This window comes from Oncorhynchus clarkii, chromosome 26, assembly GCF_045791955.1.
Source record: "Oncorhynchus clarkii lewisi isolate Uvic-CL-2024 chromosome 26, UVic_Ocla_1.0, whole genome shotgun sequence".
In the NCBI taxonomy this organism is placed as follows: Eukaryota; Metazoa; Chordata; class Actinopteri; order Salmoniformes; family Salmonidae; genus Oncorhynchus; species Oncorhynchus clarkii.
In genome coordinates this window covers 50,716,613-50,741,832 of record NC_092172.1, presented here as the reverse complement: position 1 = coordinate 50,741,832, position 25,220 = coordinate 50,716,613, and the positions used below count along the sequence as shown (strand labels likewise).

At 48.9% G+C, this 25,220-nt stretch overlaps 1 protein-coding gene across 1 annotated transcript in view; it reads left to right on the top strand.

Moving 5' to 3' along the window:
- LOC139385249 (palmitoyltransferase ZDHHC1-like) overlaps positions 1–8,617 on the top strand; it is a 45,401-nt gene extending 36,784 nt beyond the window's left edge. Inside the window, exons 9-11 of the mRNA XM_071130405.1 lie at positions 111–219; positions 1,559–1,661; positions 6,362–8,617. Coding sequence (XP_070986506.1) covers positions 111–219; positions 1,559–1,661; positions 6,362–6,936 — 787 coding nt within the window. The 3' untranslated portion in view covers positions 6,937–8,617. The remainder of the gene's footprint in view (positions 1–110; positions 220–1,558; positions 1,662–6,361) is intronic.
- Positions 8,618–25,220: the final 16,603 nt, after the last annotated feature.

Here is a 25,220-nt window from a genome sequence, read left to right as displayed (position 1 = left end):
GCACAGTGAGAGGTGACTGTTGTAGTGGGTGTTGTAACTAAGGCACAATGAGAGGGGACTGTTGTAGTGGGTGTTGTAACTTCCTGTCTGTGTTGTGTGTTGCGGGTCAGGTACTATGGCAACGGCAGAGTTCATAGTTCATCCAGCAGGATGGTTGAAGAGGAGCAGTTACACACCGTCTCTACTGAGCACAGAGCTGCACCACGGAAACACATCCAGGTACACACACACACACACACACACACACACACACCGTCTCCACTGAGCACAGAGCTGCACCACGGAAACACATCCAGGTACACACACACACACACACACACACACACACACACACACACACACACACACACACACACACACACACATACCGTCTCCACTGAGCACAGAGCTGCACCACGACAACACATCCAGGTACACACACACCCACACACACACACACCGTCTCTACTGAGCACAGAGCTGCACCACGGAAACACATCCAGGTACACACACACACACACACACACACACACACACACACACACAATGTGTAAGAGAACACATAAACAAGGGTAAGAAATGAAGGCAATCATGGAAACAAAGCTATAACCAACATCCTTCATTCTGACCTTCATGTGAACCATGTGTGTTGAATGATGCTTCCTGGTCTCTGACCTTCATGTGAACCATGTGTGTTGAAAGATGCTTCCTGGTCTCTGACCTTCATGTGAACCATGTGTGTGTTGAAAGATGCTTCCTGGTCTCTGACCTTCATGTGAACCATGTGTGTGTTGAAAGATGCTTCCTGGTCTCTGACCTTCATGTGAACCATGTGTGTTGAAAGATGCTTCCTGGTCTCTGACCTTCATGTGAACCATGTGTGTTGAAAGATGCTTCCTGGTCTCTGACCTTCATGTGAACCATGTGTGTGTTGAAAGATGCTTCCTGGTCTCTGACCTTCATGTGAACCATGTGTGTGTTGAATGATGCTTCCTGGTCTCTGACCTTCATGTGAACCATGTGTGTTGAAAGATGCTTCCTGGTCTCTGACCTTCATGTGAACCATGTGTGTTGAAAGATGCTTCCTGGTCTCTGACCTTCATGTGAACCATGTGTGTGTTGAATGATGCTTCCTGGTCTCTGACCTTCATGTGAACCATGTGTGTTGAATGATGCTTCCTGGTCTCTGACCTTCATGTGAACCATGTGTGTTGAAAGATGCTTCCTGGTCTCTGACCTTCATGTGAACCATGTGTGTTGAATGATGCTTCCTGGTCTCTGACCTTCATGTGAACCATGTGTGTTGAAAGATGCTTCCTGGTCTCTGACCTTCATGTGAACCATGTGTGTGTTGAAAGATGCTTCCTGGTCTCTGACCTTCATGTGAACCATGTGTGTGTTGAATGATGCTTCCTGGTCTCTGACCTTCATGTGAACCATGTGTGTGTTGAAAGATGCTTCCTGGTCTCTGACCTTCATGTGAACCATGTGTGTGTTGAAAGATGCTTCCTGGTCTCTGACCTTCATGTGAACCATGTGTGTGTTGAATGATGCTTCCTGGTCTCCTGTGTGTTTGCAGAAGAAAAAGAAGAAAGTCCACAAAGTGCCAGCGGAGGTGATCAACGACCGTTCCACTGAGACCAGCAGCAACAGAGACCCAGCCTTCAACACTACAGAACTTGGTGAGACCACACACACAAAGCCCCGGCCTTCAACACTACAGAACCTGGTGAGACCACACACACAAAGACCTAGCCTTCAACACTACAGAACCTGGTGAGACCACACACACAAAGACCTAGCTTTCAACACTACAGTACCTGGTGAGACCACACACACAAAGCCCCGGCCTTCAACACTACAGAACCTGGTGAGACCACACACACAAAGCCCCGGCCTTCAACACTACAGAACCTGGTGAGACCACACACACAAAGCCCCGGCCTTCAACACTACAGAACCTGGTGAGACCATACACACAAAGCCCCCGCCTTCAACACTACAGAACCACACACACACAAAGCCCCGGCCTTCAACACTACAGAACCTGGTGAGACCACACACACAAAGCCCCGGCCTTCAACACTACAGAACCTGGTGAGACCACACACACAAAGCCCTGGCCTTCAACACTACAGAACCACACACACACAAAGCCCCAGCCTTCAACACTACAGAACCACACACACACAAAGCCCCAGCCTTCAACACTACAGAACCACACACACACAAAGCCCCGGCCTTCAACACTACAGAACCTGGTGAGACCACACACACAAAGCCCCGGCCTTCAACACTACAGAACCTGGTGAGACCACACACACAAAGACCTAGCCTTCAACACTACAGAACCTGGTGAGACCACACACACAAAGACCTAGCTTTCAACACTACAGTACCTGGTGAGACCACACACACAAAGCCCCGGCCTTCAACACTACAGAACCTGGTGAGACCACACACACAAAGCCCCGGCCTTCAACACTACAGAACCTGGTGAGACCACACACACAAAGCCCCGGCCTTCAACACTACAGAACCTGGTGAGACCATACACACAAAGCCCCCGCCTTCAACACTACAGAACCACACACACACAAAGCCCCGGCCTTCAACACTACAGAACCTGGTGAGACCACACACACAAAGCCCCGGCCTTCAACACTACAGAACCTGGTGAGACCACACACACAAAGCCCTGGCCTTCAACACTACAGAACCACACACACACAAAGCCCCAGCCTTCAACACTACAGAACCACACACACACAAAGCCCCAGCCTTCAACACTACAGAACCACACACACACAAAGCCCCGGCCTTCAACACTACAGAACCACACACACACACAAAGCCCCGGCCTTCAACACTACAGAACCTGGTGAGACCACACACACACAAAGCCCCGGCCTTCAACACTACAGAACCTGGTGAGACCACACACACAAAGCCCCAGCCTTCAACACTACAGAACCACACACACACAAAGCCCCGACCTTCAACACTACAGAACCTGGTGAGACCACACACACAAAGCCCCAGCCTTCAACACTACAGAACCACACACACACACATCCCCGGCCTTCAACACTACAGAACCTGGTGAGACCACACACACAAAGACCTAGCCTTCAACACTACAGAACCTGGTGAGACCACACACACAAAGCCCCGGCCTTCAACACTACAGAACCACACACACACAAAGCCCCGGCCTTCAACACTACAGAACCACACACACACAAAGCCCCGGCCTTCAACACTACAGAACCTGGTGAGACCACACACACAAAGCCCTGGCCTTCAACACTACAGAACCACACATACACAAAGCCCCGGCCTTCAACAGTACAGAACCTGGTGAGACCACACACACAAAGCCCCAGCCTTCAACACTACAGAACCTGGTGAGACCACACACACAAAGCCCTGGCCTTCAACACTACAGAACCTGGTGAGACCACACACACAAAGCCCTGGCCTTCAACACTACAGAACCACACACACACAAAGCCCCAGCCTTCAACACTACAGAACCACACACACACAAAGCCCCAGCCTTCAACACTACAGAACCACACACACACAAAGCCCCGGCCTTCAACACTACAGAACCTGGTGAGACCACACACACAAAGCCCCGGCCTTCAACACTACAGAACCTGGTGAGACCACACACACAAAGCCCCGGCCTTCAACACTACAGAACCTGGTGAGACCACACACACACAAAGCCCCGGCCTTCAACACTACAGAACCTGGTGAGACCACACACACAAAGACCTAGCCTTCAACACTACAGAACCTGGTGAGACCACACACACAAAGCCCCGCCCTTCAACACTACAGAACCACACACACACACAAAGCCCCGGCCTTCAACACTACAGAACCTGGTGAGACCACACACACACAAAGCCCCGGCCTTCAACACTACAGAACCTGGTGAGACCACACACACAAAGCCTCAGCCTTCAACACTACAGAACCACACACACACAAAGCCCCGACCTTCAACACTACAGAACCTGGTGAGACCACACACACAAAGCCCCAGCCTTCAACACTACAGAACCACACACACACACATCCCCGGCCTTCAACACTACAGAACCTGGTGAGACCACACACACAAAGACCTAGCCTTCAACACTACAGAACCTGGTGAGACCACACACACAAAGCCCCGGCCTTCAACACTACAGAACCACACACACACAAAGCCCCGGCCTTCAACACTACAGAACCACACACACACAAAGCCCCGGCCTTCAACACTACAGAACCTGGTGAGACCACACACACAAAGCCCTGGCCTTCAACACTACAGAACCACACATACACAAAGCCCCGGCCTTCAACAGTACAGAACCTGGTGAGACCACACACACAAAGCCCCAGCCTTCAACACTACAGAACCTGGTGAGACCACACACACAAAGCCCTGGCCTTCAACACTACAGAACCTGGTGAGACCACACACACAAAGACCTAGCCTTCAACACTACAGAACCTGGTGAGACCACACACACAAAGCCCCGCCCTTCAACAGTACAGAACCTGGTGAGACCATACACACAAAGCCCCGGCCTTCAACACTACAGAACCTGGTGAGACATGCTGATATAGCATTAGTCCTCTGCTACTTGACATGCTGATATAACATTAGTCCTCTGCTACTTGACATGCTGATATAACATTAGTCCTCTACTACTTGACATGCTGATATAGCATTAGTCCTTTGCTACTTGACATGCTGATATAACATTAGTCCTCTGCTACTTGACATGCTGATATAACATTAGTCAGTCCTCCTCTACTTGACATGCTAATATAACATTAGTCCTCTACTACTTGACATGCTGATATAGCATTAGTCAGTCCTCCTCTACTTGACATGCTGATATAACATTAGTCAGTCCTCTGCTACTTGACATGCTGATATAGCATTAGTCCTCTGCTACTTGACATGCTGATACAGCATTAGTCAGTCCTCTGCTACTTGACATGCTGATATAACATTAGTCCTTTGCTACTTGACATGCTGATATAACATTAGTCCTCTGCTACTTGGCATGCTGATATAACATTAGTCCTCTGCTACTTGACATGCTGATACAGCATTAGTCAGTCCTCTGCTACTTGACATGCTGATATAGCATTAGTCAGTCCTCCTCTACTTGACATGCTGATATAACATTAGTCAGTCCTCTGCTACTTGACATGCTGATATAGCATTAGTCCTCTGCTACTTGACATGCTGATACAGCATTAGTCAGTCCTCTGCTACTTGACATGCTGATATATAGTTAGTCAGTCCTCTGCTACTTGGCATGCTGATATAACATTAGTCAGTCCTCTGCTACTTGACATGCTGATATAGCATTAGTCAGTCCTCTGCAACTTGACATGCTGATATAGCATTAGTCAGTCCTCTGCTACTTGACATGCTGATATAACATTAGTCCTCTGCTACTTGACATGCTGATATAACATTAGTCCTCTGCTACTTGACATGCTGATATAACATTAGTCCTCTGCTACTTCACATGCTGATATAGCATTAGTCCTCTTCTACTTGACATGCTGATATAGCATTAGTCCTCTGCTACTTGACATGCTGATATAACATTAGTCCTCTGCTACTTGACATGCTGATATAACATTAGTCCTCTGCTACTTGACATGCTGATATAACATTAGTCCTCTGCTACTTGAAGTGACATGAGTGTATCTGTTGGTAAACACAAAGCCTGTGTTAAACAGAATGCTTTAGAACGCGTTATAAGCATGTATGAGCCTTTATAATGTCTTATAACACGCCTTAATATGTCTTCTCTCTCTCTAAATGTATAGAATTGTCAACAGTCTGAAATGGTCTGTTATTTAGTCATTCTAAGACATTATAACGAGGTCATACTTACTACAGAACTAGAAGGAATAGAACAGGCTTCCTCTTTCAAGTCAATGATGTCATAATGGACAGCCATTTTTAGTGTACCCACAAATCGCCATGGTGAGAGGTTGGAGGCCTGTTCTATTGATTCTATTTCTATGCTCATGTATATTGAGTAGCAGCTCTGTGATGTGAATGTCTGTCCCTTTCCTGTCCTCCTCTGCTGTCCTCTCCTCTCTTCTCCTCTCTGTCCTCTCCTCTCTTCTCCTCTGCTGTCCTCCTCCTCTCCTCTCTGTCCTCCTCCTCTCCTCTCTTCTCCTCTGCTGTCCTCCTCCTCTCCTCTCTGTCCTCCTACCTCTCTGTCCTCCTCCTCTCTTCTCCTCTGCTGTCCTCCTCCTCTCCTCTGCTGTCCTCCTCCTTTCCTCTCTGTCCTCCTCCTCTGTTCTCCTCCTCTCCTCTCTGTCATCCTCCTGTTCTGTTCTCCAGTAGACTCCTGCAGTGTAACTCCAGTCCCCACGTCCGTGTCCCACCTGTCCAGCTCCCTGAGCCAGCACCTCTCCTTCCCCCTGCGGGCCTCCCAGCCCCCCACTAGCTCCCTACATCCTGGTCTCCAACCTGACCCCGTGCTGCCCGCCGGGCCCCCTGCTGAGTATCACTCTGACTCTGCAGAGTCCCTGGAGGAGATCCCCGTGGCGTTGGCACGACTGGGCACCTCCGCCGCGGCAGGAACGTCTACCGGTAGGACTGCAGCGTCTGGGTCGTCTTCTCAACGCTCTCTACTGCTGCCTGCAGCCCAACCCCATCCCTCGCCCCAGCCCCGGACCAAGAGGAAGTCCTCTGCACACAGCAGCAGGACAGGGGGAGGGGGGGAGCAGAGGTTTGAGATGGCTGCCCAGCCTCCTACGGTCTACGTCAGTAGGAGTAGTGGACAGCCGGGGGGAGGAGCCCAGCACCGGGACAACAAACACAGCAGCAGACAGGCCAGTAGGAGAGGCCTGGAGCAGCCTGGTCCTGGGCCCAGTTCCAACCATAGCTCCAGGGCAGGCACCCCAATGGCGTAGACTAGCTCCCCCAGGATGTACCACTGCACCCTGGGCTGGCTGGCTGGCTGTCTGACTGGTTGACTGGTTGGCCGCCTGACTGGCTGGCTGGCTGACTAGCTGGCTGGCTGACTAGCTGGCTGTGTAACTGGCTGGCTGGCTGGCTGGCTGGCTGACTAGCTGGCTGTGTAACTGGCTGGCTGTCTGACTGACTGTCTGACTGACTGTCTGACTGACTGTCTGACTGACTGTCTGTCTGACTGACTGACTGACTGACTGACTGACTCTGTCTGACTGACTGTCTGACTGACTGTCTGACTGACTGACTGACTAACTGTCTGTTCTGCCTGGAAGAGCCTTGATACCACAGTCTCCACTATTCAACTATGACTACATCCCCAATGGCACCCTGTTCCCTATATAGTACACTACTTTAGACCAGAGCCCAATGGCACCCTGTTCCCTATGTAGTACACTACTTTAGACCAGAACCCAATGGCACCCTGTTCCCTATATAGTGCACTACTTTAGACCAGGACCCAATGGCACCCTATTCCCTATGTAGTGCACTACTTTAGACCAGGGCCCAATGGCACCCTGTTCCCTATATAGTGCACTACTTTAGACCAGGACTCTATGGCACCATGTTCCCTATGTAGTGCACTACTTTAGACCAGAGCCCTATGGCACCCTCTTCCCTATATAGTGCACTACTTTAGACCAGGACCCTATGGTACCCTGTTCCCTATATAGTGCACTACTTTAGACCAGGGCCCAATGGCACCCTGTTCCCTATATAGTGCACTACTTTAGACCACAGAGCCCTTAGCTCATAGGGTTCCTTTGTAATGCGTCCTATATGATTATAATCCCCACAACACTAAATGGTACCTGTGTTCACGTCTTCAGGTTAATATCCTTTATCATAAAACACACAGCTTTTAGTATGATTCTACTTGTTCTTATTTCTTCCTGTTGAAACGCCTTTCTGAATGAAGAATCCTTGGTGATTTGTACAGGAAGCAAGAAACCTTAACGTTCTGCCTTCCCAGGTCTACACTTTGTAAACTAATGTTACCTGTTCATCTTTTTCATGGAAACACCATTTATCGTGTCGGTGTGTTTTCTACCTGAATCTTTTAGTTTGTTTATTGTTATTGCTTACCCATCTGTCTGTCTGTCTGTCTGTCTGTCTGACTGTCTGACTGTCTGTCTGACTGTCTGTCTGTCTGACTGCTATGGTGACCCTTTGTGTCTGCCTGCTACGGTGACTGTCTGTCTGACTGACTGCTACGGTGACCGTCTGTCTGTCTGACTGCTATGGTGACCGTCTGTCTGTCTGACTGCTATGGTGACCGTCTGTCTGTCTGACTGCTATGGTGACCGTCTGTCTGTCTGACTGCTATGGTGACCGTCTGTCTGTCTGACTGCTATGGTGACCGTCTGTCTGTCTAACTGCTATGGTGACCATCTGTCTGTCTGACTGCTATGGTGACCATCTGTCTGTCTGTCTGACTGCTATGGTGACCATCTGTCTGTCTGTCTGACTGCTATGGTGACCATCTGTCTGTCTGTCTGACTGCTATGGTGACCGTCTGGCTGTCTGCCTGCCTGTCTGTGGAGCAATTATTTATACTGAACAAAAATATCAACGTGACATGTGAAGTGTTTATAAAATAAATAAAAGGTCCCAGAAATGTTTCATATGCACAAAAAGCTAATTTCTCTCAAATATTGTGCACAAATTTGTTTACAGCCCTGTTAATGAGCATTTCTTCTTTGCCAAGATAATCTATCCACCTGACAGGTGTGGCATATTAAGAAGCTGATTAAACATTACACAGGTGCACCTTGTGCTGGGGACAGAGTGCAGGGATGTCCACCAGAACAGTTTGATAGTCTGTTTGTCTGCCTGTCTGTTTGTCTGCCTGTCTGTCTGCCTGTGTATGTCTGTCTGTCTGTCTGCCTGTCTGTCTGTCTGCCTGTCTGTTTGCCTGTCTGTCTGTCTGTCTGTCTGTCTGTCTGTCTGTTTGCCTGTCTGTCTGTCTGTCTGCCTGTCTGCCTGTGTATGTCTGTCTGTCTGTCTGCCTGTCTGTATACCTGTCTGTATACCTGTCTGTCTGCCTGTCTGTCTGTGTCTGTCTGTATGCCTGTCTGTCTGTATACCTGTCTGTCTGTATGCCTGTCTGTCTGTATACCTGTCTGTCTGCCTGTCTGTCTGTATACCTGGTTACACACTACTTGGATAGTTTTTCCCACCACTGTATGGAATCAAACTGAAACTCATATCAACATCCAATTGAACCCCTTTTCCACAGTGACGTCGGCTATCATTATTCTGCATTTTTACTGTGTCTGACTGGTTCATGATCTGTAAGGATGACATTTGAAGATCTGTGCCTTACTCAATTTTATTTCACAATTTGTATCTTGTTAATAAATATTAGCCACTATTGATTGTGATTTGATCTTATAAGTGTGAACAGACAACCCAGCTAGCACATGTTGTTCCTTGGAAGTTGTGGGAACGTACATTGTTTTGTTTCTGGGAACGAATCCATACGTTTCCTGACAGGCTAAAACGGAACTTTTTTTTTAAATGTCCTGTGAACGGAAGTGAAGATTTCTCCCGGTTCTGAGAATGTACATTTTGTAGGTTTCATGGAGGAGAATATTTTACTAGGGTTCCCTGAAAGATTAACGTTCTGAGAACGGACATTATAGGTTATTTGATAGTAATTAAACAACGTACTTCCCCCTTTTTTCTCTGTCTCCTCCCTTCTCAAATCAAATGTTATTAGTCACATGTGCTGAATACAACAGGTGTAGTAGACCTCACAGTGAAATGCTGAATACAACAGGTGTAGTAGACCTTACAGTGAAATGCTGAATACAACAGGTGTAGTAGACCTTACAGTGAAATGCTGAATACAACAGGTGTAGTAGACCTTACAGTGAAATGCTGAATACAACAGGTGTAGTAGACCTTACAGTGAAATGCTGAATACAACAGGTGTAGTAGACCTTACAGTGAAATGCTGAATACAACAGGTGTAGTAGACCTTACAGTGAAATGCTGAATACAACAGGTGTAGTAGACCTCACAGTGAAATGCTGAATACAACAGGTGTAGTAGACCTTACAGTGAAATGCTAAATACAACAGGTGTAGTAGACCTTACAGTGAAATGATGAATACAACAGGTGTAGTAGACCTTACAGTGAAATGCTGAATACAACAGGTGTAGTAGACCTCACAGTGAAATGCTGAATACAACAGGTGTAGTAGACCTTACAGTGAAATGCTGAATACAACGGGTGTAGTAGACCTTACAGTGAAATGCTGAATACAACAGGTGTAGTAGACCTCACAGTGAAATGCTGAATACAACAGGTGTAGTAGACCTTACAGTGAAATGCTGAATACAACAGGTGTAGTAGACCTTACAGTGAAATGATGAATACAACAGGTGTAGTAGACCTCACAGTGAAATGCTGAATACAACAGGTGTAGTAGACCTCACAGTGAAATGCTGAATACAACAGGTGTAGTAGACCTCACAGTGAAATGATGAATACAGCAGGTGTAGTAGGACCTTACAGTGAAAGGCTGAATACAACAGGTGTAGTAGACCTCACAGTGAAATGCTGAATACAACAGGTGTAGTAGACCTTACAGTGAAATGATGAATACAGCAGGTGTAGTAGGACCTTACAGTGAAAGGCTTACTTACGAGCCCCTAACCATCAATGCAGTTTAAAAAATAAGAATAAGAAATAAAAGTAACAAGTAATTCAAGAGCAGCAGTAAAATAACAATAGAGAGACTGTACACAGGGTGGGTACCGGTACAGAGTCGATGTGGAGACTGTACACAGGAGGGGTACCGGTACAGAGTCGATGTGGAGACTGTACACAGGAGGGGTACCGGTACAGAGTCGATGTGGAGACTGTACACAGGGGGGTACCGGTACAGAGTCGATGTGGAGACTGTACACAGGGTGGGTACCGGTACAGAGTCGATGTGGAGACTGTACACAGGGTGGGTACCGGTACAGAGTCGATGTGGAGACTGTACACAGGGTGGGTACCGGTACAGAGTCGATGTGGAGACTGTACACAGGGGGGGTACCGGTACAGAGTCGATGTGGAGACTGTACACAGGGGGGGTACCGGTACAGAGTCAATGTGGAGGCTATACACAGGGGGGGTACCGGTACAGAGTCAATGTGGAGGCTATACACAGGGGGGGTACCGGTACAGAGTCAATGTGGAGGCTATACACAGGGGGGGTACCGGTACAGAGTCAATGTGGAGGCTATACACAGGGGGGGTACCGGTACAGAGTCGATGTGGAGGCTATATACAGGGGGTACCGGTACAGAGTCAATGTGGAGGCTATACACAGGGGGGGTACCGGTACAGAGTCAATGTGGAGGCTATACACAGGGGGGGTACCGGTACAGAGTCAATGTGGAGGCTATACACAGGGGGGGTACCGGTACAGAGTCAATGTGGAGGCTATACACAGGGGGGGTACCGGTACAGAGTCGATGTGGAGGCTATATACAGGGGGTACCGGTACAGAGTCAATGTGGAGGCTATACACAGGGGGGGTACCGGTACAGAGTCAATGTGGAGGCTATACACAGGGGGGGTACCGGTACAGAGTCGATGTGGAGGCTATATACAGGGGGTACCGGTACAGAGTCAATGTGGAGGCTATACACAGGGGGGGTACCGGTACAGAGTCGATGTGGAGGCTATATACAGGGGGTACCGGTACAGAGTCAATGTGGAGGCTATACACAGGGGGGGTACCGGTACAGAGTCGATGTGGAGACTGTACACAGGGGGGCACCGGTACAGAGTCAGTAAAATAACAATAGAGAGACTGTACACAGGGGGGGTACCGGTACAGAGTTGATGTGGAGACTGTACACACGGGGGCACCGGTACAGAGTCAGTAAAATAACAATAGAGAGACTGTACACAGGGGGGGTACCGGTACAGAGTCGATGTGGAGACTGTACACAGGGGGGCACCGGTACAGAGTCAATGTGGAGGCTATATACAGGGTGTTACGGTACAGAGTCAATGTGGAGGCTATATACAGGGGGTACCGGTACAGAGTCGATGTGGAGACTGTACACAGGGGGGCACCGGTACAGAGTCAGTAAAATAACAATAGAGAGACTGTACACAGGGGGGCACCAGTAATTGAGATAATATGTACATGTAGGTAGAGTTGTTGTTAGAGTTATTAAAGTGACTATGCATAGTTGATATCAACAGAGAGTAGCAGTGGTGTGGAGAGGGGGGGGGGGGGTGGCAATGTAAATAGTCTGGGTAGCCATTTGACTAAATGTTCAGGAGTCTTATGGCTTGGGGGGTAGAAGCTGTTCAGAAGCCTCTTGGACCCTGACTTGGTTCTCCGGTACCGCTTGCTGTGCCGAAGCAGAGAGAACAGTCTATGACTAGGGTGGCTGGAGTCTTTGACAATTTTTAGGTCCTGGACGGCAGGAAGCTTGACCCCAGTGATGTACTGGGCCGTTCACACTACCCTCCTCCCTTCTCACTTTCTCCCTCCCTCTCTCTCTCTTCCTTCCTGCTCGTTGCTGTGCTATCTATTTACAGCGTGTATATTGTTGTGTTGGGGTAACTGGTTGCTGGCTCCTGCTGCACAGTCACCCTGCCCCACCCCCCGCCCAGCGGGAAGCCGAGGGGGTTACCTCGGCAACAGAACACTACGACATCATAACAGTGTCAATCAAGGCCCGACCCCGACCGAGGAGAAGCATGTGGTCGAATGTGTCGACAGGAGAGGGAGGGATGTGCATCCCAAACGTCTCTCCATATGAGCAGGGCCCGTACGAAAGTAGTGCACTATGTAGGGAATATGTTTATCCGTTTTGGGACACAGACAAGAGTCACTCCTCATTCTATTCTCCTGTAATCTACTGCTTTAATGTGGCTACTGGAAGGAACGTCGCCTCGGCAACTGGCCTTTTCTTCAGAGAAGTTCTGAAAGGCAACATTCTCTCTGGAAGTAGTGTACACTACTGTAGTTGTCAGGATTTCTCTCTGGAAGTAGTGTACACTACTGTAGTTGTCAGAATTTCTCTCTGGAAGTAGTGTACACTACTGTAGTTGTCAGGATTTCTCTCTGGAAGTAGTGTACACTACTGTAGTTGTCAGGATTTCTCTCTGGAAGTAGTGTACACTACTGTAGTTGTCAGGATTTCTCTCTGGAAGTAGTGTACACTACTGTAGTTGTCATGATTTCTCTCTGGAAGTAGTGTACACTACTGTAGTTGTCAGGATTTCTCTCTGGAAGTAGTGTACACTACTGTAGTTGTCAGGATTTCTCTGTCTGTCTCTGTCTGTCTGTCTTTCTCTGTCTGTCTGTCTGTCTGTCTGATCCTGTCTGGGTGGTAGAGTTGTAATATAATGATCCTGTCTGGGTGGTAGAGTTGTAATATAATGATCCTGTCTGGGTGGTAGAGTTGTAATATAATGATCCTGTCTGGGTGGTAGAGTTGTAATATAATGATCCTGTCTGGGTGGTAGAGTTGTAATATAATGATCCTGTCTGGGTGGTAGAGTTGTAATATAATGATCCTGTCTGGGTGGTAGAGTTGTAATATAATGATCCTGTCTGGGTGGTAGAGTTGTAATATAATGATCCTGTCTGGGTGGTAGAGTTGTAATATAATGATCCTGTCTGGGTGGTAGAGTTGTAATATAATGATCCTGTCTGGGTGGTAGAGTTGTAATATAATGATCCTGTCTGGGTGGTAGAGTTGTAATATAATGATCCTGTCTGGGTGGTAGAGTTGTAACATAATGATCCTGTCTGGGTGGTAGAGTTGTAATATAATGATCCTGTCTGGGTGGTAGAGTTGTGATATAATGATCCTGTCTGGGTGGTAGAGTTGTAACTTAATGATCCTGTCTGCGTGGTAGAGTTGTAACATAATGATCCTGTCTGGGTGGTAGAGTTGTGTGTGGTTGGGCGGAGGAATCAGAGGATGTGTGTGGTCGATGGTGTCAGCGTAGGACAGTGTGATGTTGAAATGTGTTGTGTGCTGTTGCTAAGTATCCTGCCCACTGCCACCTTCCAGCATGACTGGGCTGTTTGTAGTCCTTTACTGATCATGTTCATGCATGATCCCAAATGGCACCCTATTCCCTATGTAGTGCAGCACCCTACTCCCTAAAGTAGTGCACTATATAGGAAATAGGGCGAATTTTGGGACATGATGAACGGAGGGCAGACTGGTACGGTATTCATGCATGATTCAACAATGTGTTTAATATGTCTCCAACCAACAGTTTTGTCAATACACATTTATCAGGGATTCCATCTATCAGGGATTCCATCTATCAGGGATTCCATCTATCAGGGATTCCATTTATTAGGGATTCCATCTATCAGGGATTCCATCTATCAGGGATTCCATCTATCAGGGATTCCATTTATTAGGGATTCCATCTATCAGGGATTCCATCTATCAGGGATTCCATTTATTAGGGATTCCATTTATCAGGGATTCCATCTATCAGGGATTCCATCTATCAGGGATTCCATCTATCAGGGATTCCATCTATCAGGGATTCCATCTATCAGGGATTCCATCTATCAGGGATTCCATTTATCAGGGATTCCATCTATCAGGGATTCCATCTATCAGGGATTCCATTTATCAGGGATTCCATCTATCAGGGATTCCATTTATCAGGGATTCCATCTATCAGGGATTCCATTTATTAGGGATTCCATCTATCAGGGATTCCATCTATCAGGGATTCCATCTATCAGGGATTCCATCTATCAGGGATTCCATTTATTAGGGATTCCATTTATCAGGGATTCCATTTCTCAGGGATTCCATCTATCAGGGATTCCATTTATTAGGGATTCCATTTATCAGGGATTCCATTTCTCAGGGATTCCATCTATCAGGGATTCCATTTATCAGGGATTCCATTTATCAGGGATTCCATCTATCAGGGAATCCATTTATTAGGGATTCCATTTATCAGGGATTCCATTTATTAGGGATTCCATTTATCAGGGATTCCATCTATCAGGGATTCCATTTATCAGGGATTCCATCTATCAGGGATTCCATCTATCAGGGATTCCATTTATTAGGGATTCCATTTATCAGGGATTCCATTTATCAGGGATTCCATTTATCAGGGATTCCATTTATCTGGGATTCCATTTATCGGGGATTCCATTTATCGGGGATTCCATTTATCGGGGATTCCATTTATCCGGGATTCCATCTATCGGGGATTCCATTTATCGGGGATTCCATCTATCGGGGATTCCATTTATCGGGGATTCCATCTATCGGGGATTCCATTTATCGGGGATTCCATCTATCGGGGATTCCATTTATCAGGGATTCCATTTATTAGGGATTCCATTTATCAGGGATTCCATTTATCGGGGATTCCATTTATCGGGGATTCCATTTATCAGGGATTCCATTTATCGGGGATTCCATTTATCGGGGATTCCATCTATCAGGGATTCCATTTCTATTTCAAATGCTGAGTTTGTTCCTCCGTTGAAGGTATATTAGCAGCACAGGTGTGCTAACAGTCCTCCGTTCAGCTGGTCAAACATGCTTCCTGCCCTCAGAGCATCACATCACACACACACACACACACACACACACGTTTGATAGGGCCCCTGGTCAGAAGTAGGTAACAGGGTGCCATTTGGGATGCAAGCCGTACTCACTAGGCGGTACCACGTGCCCGAGCACCCAGCCTTTTATCTTCACAGAAGGAATGTGCTCCAGACAGATTGTTGTGCTTATCGTTGCGCCGCCCCCGGGGGGCCTGGCGTTTTCTCTCTTCTTCTTCTTTCTATTTGCTATTGCTGGTTTCCATAGAAACATAATTTGTCTGTCTTTCTCGGCAGTAGTGGGCTGGTCAGTCGGCCTACCAGTTTGTTTGTTGCAGTTGTCACGGTAACGGCGTGGAGCACCACACGAGACTGAAATACACAGTTACGCTGCTGTTTCTGATGGCATTTACTGACCTGTAGACCTCTCCTCCTTTTTCTTCCTCCACCCCCCTCTTCCCTCCGTTCATCCCTCCATCCTCCATTCCCCTCTTCCCTCAGTTCATCCCTCCATCCTCCACTCCCCTCTTCCCTCCATTCATCCCTCCATCCTCCACTCCCCTCTTCCCTCCGTTCATCCCTCCATCCTCCACCCCCCTCTTCCCTCCGTTCATCCCTCCATCCTCCACTCCCCTCTTCCCTCCGTTCAACCCTCCATCCTCCACCCCCCTCTTCCCTCCATTCATCCCTCCATCCTCCACTCCCCTCTTCCCTCCGTTCATCCCTCCATCCTCCACTCCCCTCTTCCCTCCATTCATCCCTCCATCCTCCACTCCCCTCTTCCCTCCGTTCATCCATCCATCCTCCACCCCCCTCTTCCCTCCGTTTACACATTCATTCAAAGGAATTGGCATCTTTACACATTCATTCAAAGGTATTGATGAAACTTGGTCATTAGTGACCTTTCAAATAATGTATTGAATGACAAGTCTGTAATGGTTGTAATAGTACAGACAGTGGTGGTAGTAGTATTGGTGGTGGTAGTAGTACCAATAGTGGTAGTGGTAGTAGTAGTGGTGGTAGTAGTAGTAGTAGTAGTAGTAGTGGTAGTAGTATTGGTGGTGGTAGTAGTACCAATAGTGGTAGTGGTAGTAGTAGTGGTGGTAGTAGTGTTAGTAGTATTGGTGGTGGTAGTAGTAGTGGTGGTAGTAGTACCAATAGTGGTAGTGGTAGTAGTAGTGGTGGTAGTAGTAGTATTGGTGGTAGTAGTAGTAGTGGTAGTAGTATTGGTGGTGGTGGTGGTGGTGGTAGTAGTAGTAGTGGTAGTAGTATTGGTGGTGGTAGGAGTAGTGGTGGTAGTAGTACCAGTAGTAGTACCAGTAGTAGTACCAGTAGTAGCAGTAGGAGTAGCAGTAGCGGTAGTAGTACCAGTAGTAGTAGTAGTAGTGGTAGTAGTAGTACCAATAGTAGTAGTAGAAGTAGTAGTACCAGTAGAAGTAGTAGTAGTAGTGGTAGTAGTAGTACCAATAGTAGTAGTAGTAGTAGTAGTACCAGCAGTAGTAGTAGTAGTAGTAGTACCAGTAGTAGTCGTTGTGGTGTCATTGACCCTGTGATGGTTTACTAATAGTTTTTACCAGTATCCACCTAGGTGGCTGTAGTGGGCCAGCAGCAGCAGTAGTAGTAGTGTCCAGCTAGGTGGCTGTAGGGGGCCAGCAGCAGTAGTAGTAGTGTCCAGCTAGGTGGCTGTAGGGGGCCAGCAGCAGTAGTAATAGTAGTGTCCAGCTAGGTGGCTGTAGGGGGCCAGCAGTAGTAATAGTAGTGTCCAGCTAGGTGGCTGTAGGGGGCCAGCAGTAGTAATAGTAGTGTCCAGCTAGGTGGCTGTAGGGGGCCAGCAGTAGTAGTAGTAGTGTCCAGCTAGGTGGCTGTAGGGGGCCAGCAGTAGTAATAGTAGTGTCCAGCTAGGTGGCTGTAGGGGGCCAGCAGCAGTAGTAGTAGTGTCCAGCTAGGTGGCTGTAGGGGGCCAGCAGTAGTAATAGTAGTGTCCAGCAGCAGTAGTAATAGTAGTGTCCAGCTAGGTGGCTGTAGGGGGCCAGCAGCAGTAGTAATAGTAGTGTCCAGCTAGGTGGCTGTAGGGGGCCAGCAGCAGTAGTAATAGTAGTGTCCAGCTAGGTGGCTGTAGGGGGCCAGCAGCAGTAATAGTAGTGTCCAGCTAGGTGGCTGTAGGGAGCCAGCAGCAGTAGTAATAGTAGTGTCCAGCTAGGTGGCTGTAGGGGGCCAGCAGCAGTAGTAATAGTAGTGTCCAGCTAGGTGGCTGTAGGGGGCCAGCAGCAGTAGTAGTAGTGTCCAGCTAGGTGGCTGTAGGGGGACAGCAGCAGTAGTAATTGTAGTGTCCAGCTAGGTGGCTGTAGGGGGCCAGCAGCAGTAGTAATAGTAGTGTCCAGCTAGGTGGCTGTAGGGGGCCAGCAGCAGTAGTAATAGTAGTGTCCAGCTAGGTGGCTGTAGGGGGCCAGCAGCAGTAGTAATAGTAGTGTCCAGCTAGGTGGCTGTAGGGGGCCAGCAGTAGTAGTAATAGTAGTGTCCAGCTAGGTGGCTGTAGGGGGCCAGCAGCAGTAGTAATAGTAGTGTCCAGCTAGGTGGCTGTAGGGGGCCAGCAGCAGTAGTAATAGTAGTGTCCAGCTAGGTGGCTGTAAGGGGCCAGCAGCAGTAGTAGTGTCCAGCTAGGTGGCTGTAGGGGGCCAGCAGCAGTAGTAATAGTAGTGTCCAGCTAGGTGGCTGTAGTGGGCCAGCAGCAGTAGTAATAGTAGTGTCCAGCTAGGTGGCTGTAGGGGGCCAGCAGTAGTAATAGTAGTGTCCAGCTAGGTGGCTGTAGGGGGCCAGCAGCAGTAGTAATAGTAGTGTCCAGCTAGGTGGCTGTAGGGGGCCAGCAGTAGTAATAGTAGTGTCCAGCTAGGTGGCTGTAGGGGGCCAGCAGCAGTAGTAGTGTCCAGCTAGGTGGCTGTAGGGGGCCAGCAGTAGTAATAGTAGTGTCCAGCTAGGTGGCTGTAGTGGGCCAGCAGCAGTAGTAATAGTAGTGTCCAGCTAGGTGGCTGTAGGGGGCCAGCAGTAGTAATGGTGGCTGTAGGGGGCCAGCAGCAGTAGTAATAGTAGTGTCCAGCTAGGTGGCTGTAGGGGGCCAGCAGTAGTAATAGTAGTGTCCAGCTAGGTGGCTGTAGGGGGCCAGCAGTAGTAATAGTAGTGTCCAGCTAGGTGGCTGTAGGGGGCCAGCAGCAGTAGTAGTAGTGTCCAGCTAGGTGGCTGTAGGGGGCCAGCAGCAGTAGTAGTAGTGTCCAGCTAGGTGGCTGTAGGGGGCCAGCAGCAGTAGTAATAGTAGTGTCCAGCTAGGTGGCTGTAGGGGGCCAGCAGCAGTAGTAATAGTAGTGTCCAGCTAGGTGGCTGTAGGGGGCCAGCAGCAGTAGTAATAGTAGTGTCCAGCTAGGTGGCTGTAGGGGGCCAGCAGTAGTAGTAATAGTAGTGTCCAGCTAGGTGGCTGTAGGGGGCCAGCAGCAGTAGTAATAGTAGTGTCCAGCTAGGTGGCTGTAGGGGGCCAGCAGCAGTAGTAATAGTAGTGTCCAGCTAGGTGGCTGTAGGGGGCCAGCAGCAGTAGTAGTGTCCAGCTAGGTGGCTGTAGGGGGCCAGCAGTAGTAATAGTAGTGTCCAGCTAGGTGGCTGTAGTGGGCCAGCAGCAGTAGTAATAGTAGTGTCCAGCTAGGTGGCTGTAGGGGGCCAGCAGTAGTAATAGTAGTGTCCAGCTAGGTGGCTGTAGGGGGCCAGCAGCAGTAGTAATAGTAGTGTCCAGCTAGGTGGCTGTAGGGGGCCAGCAGTAGTAATAGTAGTGTCCAGCTAGGTGGCTGTAGGGGGCCAGCAGTAGTAATAGTAGTGTCCAGCTAGGTGGCTGTAGGGGGCCAGCAGCAGTAGTAGTAGTGTCCAGCTAGGTGGCTGTAGGGGGCCAGCAGCAGTAGTAGTAGTGTCCAGCTAGGTGGCTGTAGGGGGCCAGCAGCAGTAGTAATAGTAGTGTCCAGCTAGGTGGCTGTAGGGGGCCAGCAGCAGTAGTAATAGTAGTGTCCAGCTAGGTGGCTGTAGGGGGCCAGCAGCAGTAGTAATAGTAGTGTCCAGCTAGGTGGCTGTAGGGGGCCAGCAGCAGTAGTAATAGTAGTGTCCAGCTAGGTGGCTGTAGGGGGCCAGCAGTAGTAATAGTAGTGTCCAGCTAGATGGCTGTAGGGGGCCAGCAGTAGTAGTAGTAGTGTCCAGCTAGGTGGCTGTAGGGGGCCAGCAGTAGTAATAGTAGTGTCCAGCTAGGTGGCTGTAGGGGGCCAGCAGCAGTAGTAGTAGTGTCCAGCTAGGTGGCTGTAGGGGGCCAGCAGTAGTAATAGTAGTGTCCAGCTAGGTGGCTGTAGTGGGCCAGCAGCAGTAGTAATAGTAGTGTCCAGCTAGGTGGCTGTAGGGGGCCAGCAGCAGTAGTAATAGTAGTGTCCAGCTAGGTGGCTGTAGGGGGCCAGCAGCAGTAGTAATAGTAGTGTCCAGCTACGTGGCTGTAGGGGGCCAGCAGCAGTAATAGTAGTGTCCAGCTAGGTGGCTGTAGGGAGCCAGCAGCAGTAGTAATAGTAGTGTCCAGCTAGGTGGCTGTAGGGGGCCAGCAGCAGTAGTAATAGTAGTGTCCAGCTAGGTGGCTGTAGGGGGCCAGCAGCAGTAGTAGTAGTGTCCAGCTAGGTGGCTGTAGGGGGCCAGCAGCAGTAGTAATAGTAGTGTCCAGCTAGGTGGCTGTAGGGGGCCAGCAGCAGTAGTAATAGTAGTGTCCAGCTAGGTGGCTGTAGGGGGCCAGCAGCAGTAGTAATAGTAGTGTCCAGCTAGGTGGCTGTAGGGGGCCAGCAGCAGTAGTAATAGTAGTGTCCAGCTAGGTGGCTGTAGGGGGCCAGCAGTAGTAGTAATAGTAGTGTCCAGCTAGGTGGCTGTAGGGGGCCAGCAGCAGTAGTAATAGTAGTGTCCAGCTAGGTGGCTGTAGGGGGCCAGCAGCAGTAGTAATAGTAGTGTCCAGCTAGGTGGCTGTAGGGGGCCAGCAGCAGTAGTAGTGTCCAGCTAGGTGGCTGTAGGGGGCCAGCAGCAGTAGTAATAGTAGTGTCCAGCTAGGTGGCTGTAGTGGGCCAGCAGCAGTAGTAATAGTAGTGTCCAGCTAGGTGGCTGTAGGGGGCCAGCAGTAGTAATAGTAGTGTCCAGCTAGGTGGCTGTAGGGGGCCAGCAGCAGTAGTAATAGTAGTGTCCAGCTAGGTGGCTGTAGGGGGCCAGCAGTAGTAATAGTAGTGTCCAGCTAGGTGGCTGTAGGGGGCCAGCAGTAGTAATAGTAGTGTCCAGCTAGGTGGCTGTAGTGGGCCAGCAGCAGTAGTAATAGTAGTGTCCAGCTAGGTGGCTGTAGGGGGCCAGCAGTAGTAATAGTAGTGTCCAGCTAGGTGGCTGTAGGGGGCCAGCAGCAGTAGTAATAGTAGTGTCCAGCTAGGTGGCTGTAGGGGGCCAGCAGCAGTAGTAATAGTAGTGTCCAGCTAGGTGGCTGTAGGGGGCCAGCAGTAGTAATAGTAGTGTCCAGCTAGGTGGCTGTAGGGGGCCAGCAGCAGTAGTAATAGTAGTGTCCAGCTAGGTGGCTGTAGGGGGCCAGCAGTAGTAATAGTAGTGTCCAGCTAGGTGGCTGTAGGGGGCCAGCAGTAGTAATAGTAGTGTCCAGCTAGGTGGCTGTAGGGGGCCAGCAGTAGTAGTAATAGTAGTGTCCAGCTAGGTGGCTGTAGGGGGCCAGCAGTAGTAGTAATAGTAGTGTCCAGCTAGGTGGCTGTAGGGGGCCAGCAGTAGTAGTAATTCGAGGGGTTGTTTAGAGGTTATGGAGATCTCTGCTCCAGAGCTTTTGTTCATCACAGAAGTGTGGAGGTTGGACATCTGTTTCCTCTTCTTCCCTCGATCCTCTTCCTGCTTTCCTCTCATCTCTCCATCGCGGGGCCAGAATGAGCTAATAATGAGCCATGATGAGCGTTCCTCAACCGACCGAAGGGAACGTAACCAGAAGAGAGGAAGGTCATCAGGTTGTAATGTGAAGAGCAGGACAGACTGCTCATTAAAGCAGCTCGCTGCATCGCCACAAACACACAGGGGCTTTTATGAGAACAAGAACAGAGGAAAGGCCCTAAAAATTGTCAAAGACTCCAGCCACCCGAGTCATAGACTGTTCTCTCTGCTTCGGCACGGAAAGCGGTACCGGAGCACCAGGTCAGGGTCCAAGAGGCTTCTGAACAGCTTCTACCCCCCCCCCAAGCCATAAAACTCCTGAACATCTAGTCAAATGGCTACCCAGACTATTTGCATTGCCACCCCCCCCCCCCCCCCCTCTCCACACCACTGCTACTCTCTGTTGATATCATCTATGCATAGTCACTTTAATAACTCTACCTACATGTACATACTACCTCAACTAACCGGTGTTGTCTATGATCAGGCCTACCACAGTTGTGTCGTCAGCAAATTTAATGAGGGTGTTGGAGTCGTATTTGGCCATGCAGTCATGGTTGAACAGGGAGTACAAGAGGGGACTGAGCACACACCCCTGAGGGGCCCTCGTGTTGAGGATCTGCGAGGCAGATGTGTTGTTACCTACCCTCACCACCTGGGGGGGCGGCCAGTCAGGAAGTCCAGAATCCAGCTGCAGAGGGAGGTGTTTAGTCCCAGGGTCCTTAGCTTATTGATGAGCTTTGAGGGCACTATGGTGTTGAACTCCGAGCTATAGACAATGAACAGCATTCTCACGTAGGTGTTTTCTTTTGTCCAGGTGGGAAAGGGCAGTGTGGAGTGCAATAGAGAAGGCGTCATCTGTGGATCTGTTGGGGCGGTATGCGAATTGGAGTGGGGTCTAAGGTTTCCTGGGATAACGGTGTTGATGTGAGCCATGAATAGCCTTTCAATCACCCAGGTCAGCGTGATTACATCAACAACCAATGAAACACGTTCTATGAGTAATGATGAATCAGCCTAATGTGTTATTACATGTGTATGGACAAGACTACTACATCAAACTATATGGACATCTACACTTTTAACATAAAAAGAGCCACTCCCAAAGTACCATGTATTTTTCCCTTCACAAAGACAATGAGTAAAACAGAGCTAATGGTCTTTACTCAAGTTCTTCTCTAATTCTCTAAGGTTTATACGGCTGGTTTTCTAAATGATCTTTATCTCTAAATTATCTTTACCCTTCTCTAATTCTCTAAGGTTTATACAACTGGTTTTCTAGCCCTTCGTTTATAGCCCTTCGTATATAGCCTTGGAGATCATAACAGAACATGGCCAAGATGTTCAAATGTTCATAGATGACCAGCATGGTCAAATAATAATAATCACAGGCAGAACAGTTGAAACTGGAGCAGCAGCATGGCCAGGTGGACTGGGGACAGCAAGGAGTCATCATGCCCGGTAGTCCTGAGGCATGGTCCTCAGGACCCAACCCCCACTCACTGACTGACTGACTGGCTGGCTGGCTGGATGGCTGGCAGGCAGGCAGAAGCAGTGCCCTAGATGGCCTCCTGTTTCCTACCACGTTTGACCAAAAGGCCCACAGAGAGGAAGTCTCCAAGGCAGCATAAACCACTAGGATGTGTTTCTAACATGGCAGACCATCACCTGGTAGGTCAGATCCCAGAGCCTAATTACAGCCAGAGAGAATTACTAATATCTGACTGGATGACATCACACTGCACTACATCATCCCTGGACAGCACTTATGACTGGTACAGATGTGTGCAGAGAGAGGGGGGAGAGGGAGAGAGCAAGGGGGGGGGGGGAGAGAGCAAGGGGGAGAGACAGAGGGGGGGGAGAGAGCAAGGGGGGGGAGAGGGAGAGAGCAAAGGGGGGAGAGACAGAGAGGGGAGGAGAGAGAGAGAGGGGGGCGAGGGAGAGAGGGGAGGAGAGAGAGAGGAGGGAGAGACAGAGAGGGTGAGAGAGAGGGGGGGAAGACAGAGAGCAAGGGGGAAGAGGGTGAGAGAGAGGGGGGGAGAGAGAGAGGGGGGGGAGAGACAGAGAGCAAGGGGGGAGGGTGGGAGAGAGGGGGGGAGACAGAGAGCAAGGGGGGAGAGGGTGAGAGACAGAGAGCAAGGGGGGAGAGGGTGAGAGAGAGGAGAGAGATAGAGAGGGGAGAGACAGAGAGCAAGGGGGAGAGGCTGAGAGAGAGGGGAGGGGAGAGACAGAGAGCAAGGGGGAGGGTGGGAGAGAGGGGAGGAGAGAGAGAGCAAGGGGGGAGAGAGGGGAGGGGAGAGACAGAGAGCAAGGGGGAGGGTGGGAGAGAGGGGAGGAGAGACAGAGAGCAAGGGGGAGAGGGTGAGAGAGAGGGGAGGAGAGAGAGAGAGCAAGGGGGGGTGGGAGAGAGGGGAGGAGAGAGAGCAAGGGAGGTGGGGGAGAGTGGGAGGGGGGGCTGGAAGAAATAATGGCATAGTTTCAGGTTGGTGCCAATGAGGAGAGAAAAAGAGGGAGTATGAGAGGAGAGAAAAGGAGAGGAGAGGAGAATAGAGGAGTGTTTGATTCTGACTAGACTGGATAGCTCTGAGTTACAAGCACAGCACCCCCTTACTGCATTGGATGACACAGCAAACTAGGAATGACAATTATTGCAACAAATAATTACTGGACGTATCCAAGTATATATTAATCTGTTCTAGACTGAAGGTAAACTAATGGCCCAAGCTGACAACATTGCACAGCTCTGTTGAAAATAACACATTGCGTCATAGGTGCAAATGGTTTCGGACCCTTTTTAAAAATTCTCGCCTAAAATGACGTACCCAAATCTAACTTCCTGTAGCTCAGGACCTGAAGTAAGGATATGCATATTCTTGGTACCATTTGAAAGGAAACACTTAGAAGTTTGTGGAAATGTGAAATGAATGTAGGAGAATATAACACATTAGATCTGGTAAATGAGAATACAAAATAAAAAAAACATGCGTTTTCTATTAAAATAAAATGTTGTTCAATCATCTTTGAAATGCAAGAGAAAGGCCATTATGACCCAATTTAGATTTTGGCCACTAGATGGCAGCAGTGCATGTGCAAAGTTTTAGACTGATCCAATGAACCGTTGTATTACTGTACAAAATGTTGTATCAAGTCTGCCCAAATGTGCCTAATTGGCCAATTGACACATTTTCAACTACATAACTTGTGCACTCTCCTCAAACAATAGCATGGTTTATTTTTCCCTGTAATAGCTACTATAAATTGGACCGTGCAGTTAGATGAACAAGAATTTAAGCTTTCTGCTCACATAAAACATGTCTATGTCCTGGGAGGGTCACGGTTCCCATAGAGGTTAACTAACTTTTTCTTCCAGATGAGCTTTGGCACTTAGCCGGAACTAAGATATATCAATGCCTTGGATTAAATCAGGCATATCAAAACATCAGACTTTAAATGTGTTCCAGAGTCATTTCTATCAATCATGATTCTATTTGTTTTATGTCCTCATTGCCCTCTCTCCCTAATCTGACAGTTTCAGTCAGTAGTGGCCAACAAGTCTGTCAACTATTATGCAGTGAGTGAAGGCAAACATTGCGAGGAATAGGTGCAGCTGCTGCTAGTACTATGACCTTGACTCGAAGTATCCTATTTCCTTAAATACCACACTCACAAAATACTCTGTGCATATACAGTATCAATGTCAT